Genomic DNA, 13,530 nt, shown 5'->3' with positions numbered 1-13,530 from the left:
TTTTTATTTTTTATCTTTATGTCATCTAGTTCAGTTTGAACTAGAATGACTGTTGCTAGTCAAGTCCTGTCCAGACTTGACTAGCAATAGAGCTGTTGGACTGACACATTCCAACAGCTCTAAATAAAGCTGTTGGACTGTGCCCAACAGCTCTATTGAGTCCTCTTTCAGCTGTGTATATAAAGGGGTGCAGCCCCTCTTGTATTTCACTCCAATGCTTCTTAAGCAATTGGTTTTTCATATCAATAAAGAATACATTTTTATTTTTATTTTGTTTCCAGTTATACCCTTTTTAAGGGTTATGCTTTAGTGTCATTCTTGACACTTGCTCTTGTTAATCAAAGCTCGTGTTTCGAAGATCCCCATTTCATTTCAGGTTGGACATAAAATGATGGTTCATTTGAGCATGTCATTGGCCATGGTTACAAATTATGTGGCGGCTCTGAATGATTTGTAACAAAATTTGCCATGAACATTGTAACTTCTCTGCCTGCTGCCTGAAGCACGAGATCTGGCTCCTTCAGAAATTTTCCTCAAGTTGCTGGGTGATCTTTCAACCTTGGCTATATCTAAGAATTGGTCACAATTTGGTATTAGTTCTGAGTGCTAGGCCTCCTGATATCAAGGCTGCAGACATCCAGATTGCTGCTGACAGTTTTCCTCCCAGTTATGATTGGCTTACACCCTTTGGTCTAGCGACGGCAAGCTGCTTGTGGCTGGGATTCAGTAACTAGATCCAATTCTGATGTTGTCCGAAAGGTCTCTGATTGATAGGATGCTTGGATATGTGTATCAAAGTGTTCTCTCAATCTCTATCTTAGCAAACAATTGTAGATGTTATGCTTGACTGCGGAGTATATCCTTGAGGGAGTATGTCAGTTATGTCTCAGCTTTCCTAATCTCACTGCCTTAACTCTGTGACGCTTCGTCATCAGCAGGAATCCCTGCTCTTTGGTTTGCCTCCTTTCCTTTGTTAGGACCAATGGAGAGCATATAATATGGAGGGAGAGACCTATGTGGGCTGATTTCTGTATTTCATTTTCCCTTAATAAAAGGAGTGTGTTTACAATTGGAATACTACAAGGTTGTAATTATTCTGCATGTGTGTATTTGTATGGACCTATGTCGCATGGATACTCCATTTTGACTCTCATTTTCTATCCCTTTATATATTAATTACACCGGAAACTTCATAAAAATGGTCCTTTCCCTGTATATGCAGCTATATCCATGTGACAGCGAACATCATTCTCACCAATCATCCATGAAGATGCCATGTTATGGATATTATTTCTACATAATGTGCTCGCTTGACATTGTACTCAAAAACCATTTATTTTGCTATTTTCTCTTTTGATGTTCTGGTTCAAGCTGCAAAACTAATTTCGGCAACCATGTTGGTGGTCTGCGCCTTGCCTGGTGAGTTGGTCATTGGTATACAATCACATTGTTTTAGCTGCAATTAATTTATTGGTGTGAGCCATGGAAACATGTAGTTGATTATTGAGGCTGTGCTATGGCGTTGATTATGTTTATTGTGTTCAAAGTTAGTACAGTCTAAAAATAGGACAATGGTACCACATGAAATTTCTGCAAAACAGCATTGAAGATGTCAAAGATTGAAACTGGTGTTAAGGCCACTTTCTGGACACAGGCTTTCCCCACCTGGTTAGGAAAACATGCTGCTAGCGCTGGATGGAGAACCATTCTTCTATGTTTGAGTCTACTAGCACAGTGTGTGGATAATGAGGAATGATCAAATGTTGTATGGAACCGGGCCTACCCTCCAAAGCTCGTCAAGCTTTAATCAATGAGCTAGTTGATTAACAAAAGATATAAAGAATTGTGTTTGCAGCTCAGACTTAACTTCCAATTGAAGACAGACATAACATAGAAGAAAGTTCTTTTTAAGGCATCCTTTAAGATGCATTTGATTGCCTCAGATCTAAAATTCAGAAAATCGGGATTGTACCAACTTGAGATCTTAGAATCTCAGATCCCATGATCTCTTGCCCAAAGGCGGCCACTCCTCAATCTTTTCCTTAAAAGGACCAAAAACCATGCATTTGGGGGTTTTAGGATTCTCAGATCCTTGAATATGAGACTCTCGAGCCCTTCATGGTTGGGTCCAGATCGCTGTTCTCTTCAAAACCTATTTCGTTGAAGGATTTTTCTCTTATGCCATGATCAGAATTCAGAAGGAAAAAAAAGTTCTCTTATGCCTAGCCTAGGTAGTTTAGGGTCGGGATGAAAATGGGTCAGATCAAGGATGGAGGTTTCGCAATTTTTAGCTGTCTCGGATCCAACTCCCCTATGTATTTAATTGTTCCAGATCTGATCCGTTTGCATCCCTAGTTCAGGGTTCATCTGGTTAGGCATTGTCTCATCACAATCCAAGTGAGATTCCAAGAAGAACAATAGCTTGATAATTACTACCTAGTTCCATTCAACTGCATTAAGGTTATATTTGGGCGCCTTGCAATGGGATGGAAACAAGGTTTTAGTGAGTTGCCAAAATATTGTTTTGTTAATGTGATGCTGAGAGATGGAGTTGAATGGTGCTAAAATGTGGTGTTGGGGCTGCCAACACCATTCAGAATGCATTGTTTCTGCTTGCAAATAGCAAGAGAGTATGAGGAAACCACAACACCACCTCCCATTCAAGGCCCCCAAACATAGCCTAATTTTCATTCAAATTTAGGTTAACAAATTTCAGCAGTAATTCGAAAAAGATCGCAATTTTATTGTGATATTTTTGAAAAAACTCGATACTACCCTTAACTTTTGTAATATTCTCAAAACGTTGCCTGTTTTGAAAATATTGCAAATCTATCACAAAACTTTTTTTTACTTTTATATTATATGTTTTTATAGACATGATGTTTCTCCTTTTTTCCTCCCTTAACGTTCTCCAATTTATTTTATCAATACCATGTTTCTGAACTGAACAATTCCAAAATCATACAACTTATAGTGATGTTCATCATTTCCCGGAAAGAGAAAACACCACGATGTTAATTCATCTCAGGGTATCCTAAACTCTGGAACACAAAGTAATGGGCAAATTCCTTCCTGTTTTGGTGAAACCTCTCTCTGCTCCATTAGAGGAAGAAGAATGAAAGAATAAATACTCATTTTTCTGGGACAAAGGACTGGACTACACGTCAGAAGTCTGACAAAAGATTTACTTTTCAATATTCAGGGCAAAGAAAGAAATAAAGAACTACAAAAATAAGTTGAGCTTTTTTCCATACAAACACAGCACTTAAAAATCCCAGGAAGCTACAACATTGTAATCCTGGATGCGTGAAATGCAACTCCTCTTCAAACCAAACACTCAAAACATAATGATATAACTAAAATACAACAGGAAGGGCAAGAGATGAACCAAAGAATACAAATGAAGTATAGAAGCAGCTGCCAACATTCTGTACATAGAAGAGTCCCCCACCCCCTTTCTCACAACATATAGATATAACCCAGTGAGAGCAAATCTATCCTCACTAAAACCACAAAACCCGAAACAGTTACTTGATGCAACCTGAGAAGCTTATGGTGATGAATGTCACCTTCTCCATTCTCTCTCTGGAAGAAGAAGAGATACGAGAAAAGGATTAGTTTATGGATGAAATGTAATTGCCAATCAACAGCAAATAAAAATGATTTTTAACAAGTCTAATATATATTTCTTTCAATGAGATAAAAAAATGACACAATAGGATAGCAGAGAGATGCATAGGTATACAAAGAACAATGTTTTAGTAAGTTGCCAGTGATACCTTTGGGTGATGGCCCACTGCTTCCCTTTGCACCAGGTTGCGCTTGTGACAGGGATCGCTGCATTCGTGGGGAGTTCTGCTTTCCATTACTGACTGGAAGAGAGTACCTCTTTTTAAGGTAACCATCCTGATCACGTGCATCTGGGCTAGATTTAGGTGAGTGGCTTGCAAGGGCTTTTGCCCTAACAGATTCTGTTGCTTGCATATAGTTAGGAAGAGAGTTGCTCCTCTGTTCACTGTCAGCATCGTCAGGCTTGGCTGACCCAAATGAGCTTCGGCGTCTTCCACTTTTCGGGTCCTTAGGCAAATGCTCCACATTGCTTCGCTCTGATGATTTATGGTTCTGACTTGATGGTGATCCCTTGCTTGAAGAGGATGAGGTTCTCTTGCGGATTGACTTGTTGCTGTCTGCCTTGATCTTCTGAGCCCCTGAAGACACCTGACTTGATGGGGTTCCATGGGACTCTGGAACTGTAGCACGACTAGTTGGTGATCCTTCCTGCGAAGAATAACAAGTCTGCTGTTCAGCCCCAGTATCCAACTCAATCTGCAAGTCAGGTTTCACATGTTTTGAAGAGTCATGTGTTAGAGCGAAGGCTGAATCTGCAGAACTCATGACCCCATCCTCAGGTTCTTCTGGCGGAGAGGGTACAGCATTAGAAGTGGAGAGGGATTCTGTGATTGGGCAGTAGTTATTTAATTCATGTACAGGTGTTCTATGTTCTTCAGATTCTCTGTTATGTAAAGTTCTATTATCACACTGCAATTCACCCCCTTCGGGCTCAAATCTATCAGGAGAATCAAGGGTTGAAGATACAGAAATTTCAGTACCGCATTCTGAAGTCCCAATCTGAAACTTCTGACTGCAAGATGCCATGTCATCTGCTGGGCTAATCTCCATGACCTTCACATCTGAATTCAGTAGAGAAACTGAACCCAATTTTGACTCTGCTGGAACACCAAAATCATTTGAAGTGCTCATCCTACCTGAAGCAGGCTTTGAGCTCAGTTCTTCAAATTTAGACTGGACAACTGCAAATGCTGGATTAGAGGACTTCCTAGATACAAACACAGATTTCTTTCCCTCAGTCTCTTGTTGTTCAGAGACCGTCTTATTCAAGGAATGAGTAGGAGTATCTACTTCTGTCTTAGATGGGAATGGAATAGAATCAGTTACTGCATGATCTGAAACTGATTGAGACTGACTAGACAGAGAGTCCACCATAGACTGAAGTGTGTTTCTTATCTGTTCTGAGTTTTTTGGTGTAAAATCAGAACCTTTAGATGCAAGCTGAGGGTATTCCACATTGTTCCCTGTATTGGTGGTCTCACCCGAGACTTCAATGGAATGACAAGAATGGAAGGTGAAACCATTTGCATCAATTGTGATCAGATCTTCATCTCCCTCGAGCTGGGTCATGGAATCTTCGTCTGTCTTCTCATCATTGGCCTTCAAAGATTCCAACCCATGGCTTATTGCAGGTCTGACACTGGCTTCTATTTCACTATCCACCAAATTAATAAGCTTTTCAGCTGTCTCCTGATTCTCTGACATAAGTTGTGTGTTCCAATATCGAGAATATTCCTTTGCAGATAATGACATCCACCTCTCCAACCACCTCCAGCCTGAGCTTGGTTCCATAGGATCGCAGATTATGCATATCGGTTTTGTCCTTGCCGTTGATTCCAAAAGCTTCCAAAGCAGATGAATTACCAATCAAATTTCCCAAACCATCACAGAAGAAAAAATTAGAGATTAATATGTGTACATGTGCATGTATCATTACCTTACGTGCAAATATACTTCCAAACACCTTATCAGCTGATGTATATAGATTATTTTGTTCTACACTATGTTCTTGCTTCTCCTGAAACATAGTAAAATAAGATATAATCACAATTCAAAAAAAAATCTTCTGAAAGGATATAAACTAAGAGAATTAGTGTGTGAATCCACTACATTGGATAAAGGTAGTGTGTGGATCCACTAAGGAATTGATAAGGCGGAGAATTTGAATATCAATGACAACAAATTTTCATGGATTTGCATCAATACAGGCATGGACAAAATGCCTCTGGCATACAGTTAAATATTAGTGTATGTCTTAATCCCGCAGCATGAATAGACATGAATGGTAACCTACTGCTACGACCATACTACAACATCCATGCTCAAAGGAGCACATACTCTAAAGATGATTAATTTGCAACTACAAATTTGAATATCTTCAAAGGTGTGTTATGATTACCAGGTTGTTGGCTCTCTGGCTATCTGTTTTGCGCATCTCATCTAATTTTCGCTGAATAGCTAAACCTTCCTCAGACAAACGAACTCGGTGACCACGTACAAGAGCTTGCATTCTTACAATGGCCTGAACACATCGCAGGGTCCCCACAGCTTGTCTCCGGACAAAATGCCCACGAACAGCAGCCTGCAGCTTGATAACATTCTTGAGCTTGTTCAGATCCCTTTGAGCCTGGAAAAGTGGTGGCAAGCTTTCCATAATAAAATCCATGTTAAAAAATTTATATAAGTACTGCAAAAAAAACAATGATACACAGGACCATACCAAGCATCCCCTGACAGCTGCCTGTATAACAACGACCACAGATTCTGGTGGGCTGCTCTCAGTATTACTAACATTCTCAACAAAATTAGAGTCCCCAGCTTTTGAACTTAAAGCAACTGGTGATAAAGGGAAGATGTCATCAGCCTTCTGAGCTATAGAGAGTTTCTCTAAGACAGGTGGGTGGGTTTGTTCTGCAAAATCATTATTGGATTCTGGACTCTCCTTGCTGCTAGAAGAACGTGGTAGCTCTGAGAGAACAGTGTTACTCAGCACCCTATGTCTTGCAGATCTCTTCCTGAAACTCCACCTACGCTTCTCCAAAGGAGCTCTCCTCTAGAATAGAGAAAATTACATGTGACATGAGCATAGAAAAATGAAGAAACTATTTGTCTCTTAAAAAATCTAAAGTTGTAGCCTTTTGAAATGCCACCAAGGACTACCAAGATAGAGCAAGAAGACTGCCAAGGTGCTTCTTTATGCATGAAGCTTTTTGGTTCAGTCAAGGACTACCAAGATTATGCAAGAAGACAGACAAGGGGCTTCTTTATGCATGAAGCCTTTTGGTTCACTCAAGGTTCTACATATTTCAGCCTATACAACAAATGGAAAATAACAGTGGCAGCTAAAATGGGCATTGCCCTGCACCAGTGGTCATCTTGCATTCAGAAGATTTAGCACTAGAGCAGCTGTGGCATTTTTTCATCAGGTCCTAATGAATTTCTTTCTCAACTATTTCAACAAAATACAAGAGAGCAAGATCAACTGATAGCACATGTAGAAGATGATCCTTGACCAGAAGAGTGTTGCTTCTTAGAACATTCAAAGCACATCCTTCTTGCAAGACATACAGCACCCCCAAAGACAAAGAGATGAAGGATTCCATGCCCCTTCAGCATCTCACGTCTTCAAGTCTTTTTATTCTTGTTCTCTTTCTTCTTTGTTCTTTTTCTATTAGAGAGGAATCCCTTATGGAGGTTAGAGAAATGTCTAGATCATTGAACTCATGGAGATGTTATCCACTGTGTATGACTGTCACACAGACACTTCACTTGGCATGTGTATCCCGTACCAACACGACACGATACTCGGACACTTCATGAATACGATGTGACACTTCATCAACATAGTCAAACAGTTTCACACACAGTCAACATTGGGTCATTAAATTTAACTATTTTCTTTTATGATCTTATTTACTTATTTCATATTCACCTGAGTTATTTTTCTTTTAAAATTTGTCATCAATTACATTACAGTTCAATTTCAACTTAGATGTTCCTATTTGTAATGATTTAAAATTTGTTGTTTTATACACACACTCAACACATACATACATCTATGTGTGTAGGCATATCCCCGTGTCCTAATTTTTGAAAATTATCGCATTGTACTGAGGGTATCCGCATTGTGTCCCGCACCCGCATCCATGTGACATAGGTGTATGATGATTGTTTTACCTTTATGTTCCATGTAACCATCCTAAGAATAGCAAATAGCAAGTACAGTTTCTTGTCACACAAACCTCCTCTTAGAAAACCCTATCAAATTTTCAGTTAAACAAGTTTTACAGCACATTCATTCTTTTCTCATGAAGAGGTAAAGGCTGACGATCAACAAATCTGTAAACAAGGAAGAAAGGTATTTATAGGAAAACTGGAAAATGAGAGAGCAAAAAGGAGCATTCCACCACTATATCACACAATAAGAAATCATGTCCATAAGAAATGGATGGGTTGGGACAATCAAAGGAAATTCTCAATACAAGCATGCAAATCCTAATAATAGACAGACAAAGAAAAAAATGCAAGCCTGCAATTTGAGGAATACCCACGTGTCTTCAAAAGAAAAAACATGTGCACAGCCGCATCCTCATACAACATGCACATATGCATGCTTAGAGTAACATGGCACCACAAGAAAGAAATGCTTCGGTGATGACTCACTCAAGTAATCAGGTTAAAAAGGAAAGTCAAGCAAGAAATTCCCCAAATCATAGCTCATCAGTCCTTCCCATGGTTGCCAGTTGAGGAAGCGGGAGCGGGAAGCGTTACGGGAAGCGGGAGCGAGAAGCGAGGCACTTTCTAAATTTTAGGAAGCGGGAAGCGTGGGACCACTTAGGAGCGAACAGGTAATCGTCTCGGAAGTGAACCGGAAGCGACCTAGGAAGCGAGGGGGAAGCGAAAAAATAAATAAAATAAATAAAAAATACAAAAAAATTTGAAAAAATGAGGGAAGCGTGATGGGAAGTGTGTTTCCCATTGAAGGGAAGCGCACTTCCCATTAAAAAGTGGCGCATCCCCGCACGTTTCGGAAGCGCGACGTTTCGCACTTCCCCACTTACCTAGGCACTTCCGGTAACTCTGGTCTTTCCAGTATACCAGCAGAAGGCAAGTATGGTATAACAGGATACTGGAGCTAACATAGCTATCAGCTTTTCATGTCTGTCAAGTAAATTATACAAATAAAACCCAGACCACCCACATCTAAGATATCAATATCATCACGTAGTGATAATTTTGGTACTATCTATCACTATGAGACCTACAAAAATGGGGAAAAACCGAAAAAGTCAAAATACTAAGTGATCCTTGGTTTAGCATAAACATACAGCTATGTCACATGGGTACGGATTTGGGTAAGGAGGGTACGATACCGCAAGTTCGAAAAATGTGGGCATGGGGACACGGCTATATATGTGTGTGTGTGTGTGTGTGTGTGTGGTGGGGGATGTTTGTTAAAATGTTTCAAAGGGGATGTTTGCGTCTTTTCTTTTTTACAAGGGGTAAACTGATTTTTTTTAAAAACAGGGGGGTGATTGAAATTGTCTTTTTATTTTTAAGGGAAGGGGGTACTTAATTGTAACCCCTCTCTTTCTCTCTCTCTCTCTCTCTAAAGAAGAAGAAGCCACCGTTTCTCACTCACTCACTCGATCTCGATGTGAAGAAGAAGAACAAGAAGCCGCTGCTGCTTCTCCTCTCTCTCTCTATATATATATATATATATATATATGCGATGAAGAAGAATGAGGAGGAAGAGGACCCCGTACCCACTGTCTCTTTCTCTCTTTGTATACGAAGGAGAATGAGCAAGAGAAGAAGACGAAGAAGCAACGAGGAGGTAGGTATCTCTCTCTCTTTTCTTTGTTTCCCTTCTCCCGCTTCTGCTCCTCTTTTTCTTCCTCTTTCTCCTCCCCTCGTTCTTCTTCTTCTCCCGGGTTAAGGTGGAGTCTTTCTACTCCCCTCTTTCTTCTTCTCCCACTGGTTAGTGTGGAGAAGGGAAAAAATAGAAAAAAAAGGAGAGAGAGAGAGAGAGAGAGTTGGGGTTCGGGTTGGGTCTTAGTTGGACTTGACCCGACCCAGGCCCAGCACGTACCCGTGCCATGCCCAGTACCAGCACCCATGTCGGGCCGTGTCGACATGGGTACATGGGGCCTTTTGCCATGTCTATGTGACATAGACATAGAGTGAATGTTAAATATGTTGAATGTGAACAAGCCTTCGCTGGAGCACAGGCAATGCTTCTCCTCTGCAATTTACTTTTTATTTTTGTCATTACCTACTCTGCAGTTATAAACTTATAATTACTTGGTCTTTGCTTAATGGTTTTCCATTTCTTGATAAAAGAGACTAAGTTTTATTTGTATTCAAAATGCTGATTTATTGCATTGTTATGGTTTTCCATAGGAATTTGAAGAATTTGTGATTATCAAGCCTGTTGGTGAAATGTTCACCTAGGAATCAAACTAAGACTGGCAGCCAACAGACTGATACAGCAACTGTCCTTTTCTCATTCTAATAGAGAAAATAAATGAAGGAAACATATTTGCAGAATGCTAGTTGTAACAAACAGAAAGAGGATGCCCTGCACCATAATTAGACCCTACCACTACTTGTAACCACCCAATAGCTGGATTGGATAATATTTCATAAGTGAAATGCGTAACTCCTTTATTTGTATTTATCACACTGAGATACAACTGTGAAGGGGTAACAACAACAACAACAACAACTACGCCTTCATCCCAAAACAATTGGGGAACTGTGAAGGGATAAAGAAATGCTTAATCAGCCCTGTCCTGAACATAGAAACACACCCACATACACAAAATACTGAGTTAAAGTTCTTTGGGAGGATGTGCATATCTCTCACCATTGATCAATCACCACGACCTTAAGAGAGAGTCTAGAAGACACCCATTTATCCAGAAATATGGTATAACTTGGGAGACTCCTTCACTGCTCCATAATGCAGTTCCTAACTTATCCCACTTTTCTGGACAAGTGGGTGCAACCAAGCACCCCCCAATGCAACAGTAACCATGAACCAATGGATCAAACCATCGTCCATCCAGATGAATGATTGGTATCAAAATGGACGAAATGAAAACCAGAAACAACAATCCGAAGGCCTTGCCTAATCCTAATTGAGACACAATCCATCCCAACTACTAGTGCAAAGGTTCTACCAGAGAATATCTATCTATAGACCCATATACAAACACACAACATATTATATAATCAGAGCCAAGGTGCTCCTTTAACCATCAAAATCCCTTATTTTAGAGAGGATCACATCAGAGGCACCTCAGGCACCTTGGATGTTGTTCATCTTAAAAATGAACGACACCCATTGAAACAGTGAATAAGCTCATTGTGAGACATTCATTTTAAACCATTCCGATGCTGTCCATCCAAAATACGAACAACATCGGAAAAAGAGTGGGGCCCATCCAAATGATGGGCAATGATGCCGCTCTTGAGATCAACGGCATCCAGAACACTCTCTGACCTGATCCCTTCTTTTTTTTTCCCTGGTATGCAGCATGGAAACACAGAAAGCAAAAAGCGACTGTAAATTTCCTTATCTTCTAACAAAATTACCAAAATCTTTTACATTTTCTTAATGATCTTCCCTTTTCTGCTCACAGACAACTCTGTTATTTATAAAAACAATGGAAATAAATTTTATGCCACGAAACTACATATAAAAATTTTTGAAACTCAAAAAATATACGGTTAGATGGATGCGGATTCAATCCTAATGAGTGATGTTTGGATGCACTTTTACCAAAAATTGGAATGTCATGATATTGCATGCGCTTCATAATATAATATCTCAACTTATCCCACCTTACCAAATAAGTGGGTTCATCCCAAGTCCAAACACTACGGGCACGTTTGGAAGTGGGAAAGATGTAAGAAAAGTGATACAAAGTGGGAAATCCGAAATCTAATTGAGGGATTTTCTAAAAAGTACACTTTTTGATAGAAAACATTCCTCCAGGGGTGGAGGAATGTTTCCAGGAAAATTTTGTGGGATCTCCCTCCATCTCACCATCTTCACAACCCACCACCACCACTACCACCCACCACCATCCATCTCACCACTACCACCGACCACCATCCATCTCACCACCACCCACCATCACCACCGCCGGGGATTGGAGGCAAAGAGAAAGAGGTGGAGCTTGGAGGGCTTCATGTCTTCGGGCATGATGAAGAGAGGGGTGAAGAAGCTGAGGCCGGACCAGCCGTCGGGGTCCTGCAGTACATGGGCATGGTGACGGCGGAGCCCATGGACTCACCAAAGAGGAAGTGTGGGAGGCTGAGTTAGGCGGGGGAGTCGCGAACGGACTGGAAGAAGAGGAGGGAGCCGTGGATGGGGCCGTTGACGCCCAGAAGAGAGAAGACGACGAAGAAGAACCACTACCAGTACCACCACCAATTCCTCTTCTTCTTCTTATTCTTCCCTTCATTTTTCTAACATTTTCCTTGCTTCCAAACGTGCCCTACATAAGAAGAAGGGAAAAAGCAAAGGAAAACACTAAAGGGCCGTTTGGTGGTGCACCAACTTATCCACAAAACGGAGATAAGTTGGGATGCAGTATTAAGCTCTACATTGTAACATCCCAACTTATCCTTGTTATCTGGATAAGTGAAAAAAGAAAAAGGAAAAACGCTAAAGGGCTGTATGGTGGTGCAACCACTTATCCACAAAATGAAGATAAGTTGGGACAATGTATTGTGCTCTATACTGCAATATTCCAACTTATCCTTGTTATCTGGATAAACGGCCGCGACCAAACACACCTTCAATCAACGCAGAACCACCGATTCATCCAAATCAAAGCAATAGTATAGCATCAAAACCAGCTCAAAAAAGAACATCCCACCGGAACAAAAACCGGAAAGAAATAAACAAGAGAAATAACAATGGATGAAATTCTGGATATCGATACTAAGTAGAAGATGGTGGTGGGGGGGACGAAATGCACCTCCTCAACGCCTTCCATCTCATCGTCTTCTCGAGATTTCTTCCCGCAAGCGACAATACTCAAGCATGACGAGCTACTCGGCCTCCCCATCTCCCTCTCTCCTTCTTCTTCTTCCTCTCTCTCTCTCTCTCCTTATTCTTCTTCTTCTTCTTCCTCTCTCTCTCTTATTCTTCTTCTTCCTCTCTCTCTCCCGGAATGAGAAATGGAGTTCGGAACTTTAGCTTCCATTTAACTCGAACGGAATCTGATTTTGGCGTCCGTCGTCAATCGGCTCCGTGCCATTGATTTTTATCAGCCTCTTACCATCAGAAATACCAAAAACACCCCCGTTTCGGATATGATTTACGAAAAGGCCCTTCTCTTGGGAGAGAATATTGCCATGCCGCGACGTTGAGGTAAGCTGGGTCGGATCTACGCATTACCGAATCCGACTTAATCGGATCTGACCTAATCGGATTCATAATCGGTTGGAAAAAGATAAAACTGAATTCGGATTGGACTAGTCTAAAACCTAATATTTACACTTAATCGGATTCGTCTTTTAATCAGATTTGAATTTGCATTTCAATGCAAAACTAATACTGAATCTGAATTCGATTTTTAATCTATCCCGATTTGGCTACTCAGGCTAATCTGATTTAGATTGGGGAGGATATCGGATTACATCTGACCCGTTGATCCGTAAGCCATTGAACCATAATCTGCTCCGACCGGAGTGACAAGACGGGTCGGATCTAGAATCCGCCCCATCTTTGCCCTTCTCAATTTTTTTGTCCTCGGCTAGGTTTGATAGGTTTTTATTGGGGGTACATTCTTGGGAAAATATAAGAAAATATAAAAAATAAATGTAAATTATAGAAACTATAAAATACCAGAAAATAAAAGTGGTTTAAGTAATATTAAAGAT

At 40.5% G+C, this 13,530-nt stretch overlaps 1 protein-coding gene across 1 annotated transcript; it reads right to left on the bottom strand.

Annotated features, from left to right (window-relative positions):
- Window positions 1-3,175: 3,175 nt before the first annotated feature.
- On the bottom strand, window positions 3,176-12,815 carry LOC149835902 (protein IQ-DOMAIN 32-like). The gene is made up of 6 exons (XM_090008839.1): window positions 12,624-12,815; window positions 6,350-6,682; window positions 6,029-6,256; window positions 5,567-5,647; window positions 3,780-5,472; window positions 3,176-3,585 (listed from the first exon to the last, which is right to left on the bottom strand). Exons 1-6 carry the CDS (start codon window positions 12,711-12,713, stop codon window positions 3,566-3,568), a joined length of 2,445 nt encoding a protein of 814 aa, XP_089864965.1. The 5' UTR covers window positions 12,714-12,815; the 3' UTR covers window positions 3,176-3,565.
- Window positions 12,816-13,530: the final 715 nt, after the last annotated feature.

This window comes from Nuphar pumila, chromosome 6 (genome assembly GCF_984573655.1).
Source record: "Nuphar pumila chromosome 6, dmNupPumi1.hap1.1, whole genome shotgun sequence".
In the NCBI taxonomy this organism is placed as follows: domain Eukaryota; kingdom Viridiplantae; phylum Streptophyta; class Magnoliopsida; order Nymphaeales; family Nymphaeaceae; genus Nuphar; species Nuphar pumila.
Note: the sequence above shows the minus strand (reverse complement) of the source record. Positions and strands in the feature narration are given on the sequence as shown.

What these genes read in the sequence shown, in the direction of transcription:
- LOC149835902 (XM_090008839.1), bottom strand. Translation starts at nt 12,713, where the DNA reads ATGGGGAGGCCGAGTAGCTCGTCATGCTTGAGTATTGTCGCTTGCGGG. An exon ending in CAGCTGTCAGGGGATGCTTG is followed by an intron (nt 6,257 to 6,349) that starts GTATGGTCCTGT and finishes CCACTTTTCCAG; the next exon opens with GCTCAAAGGGATCTGAACAA. An exon ending in CAGTGGGCCATCACCCAAAG is followed by an intron (nt 3,586 to 3,779) that starts GTATCACTGGCA and finishes TTCTTCTTCCAG; the next exon opens with AGAGAGAATGGAGAAGGTGA.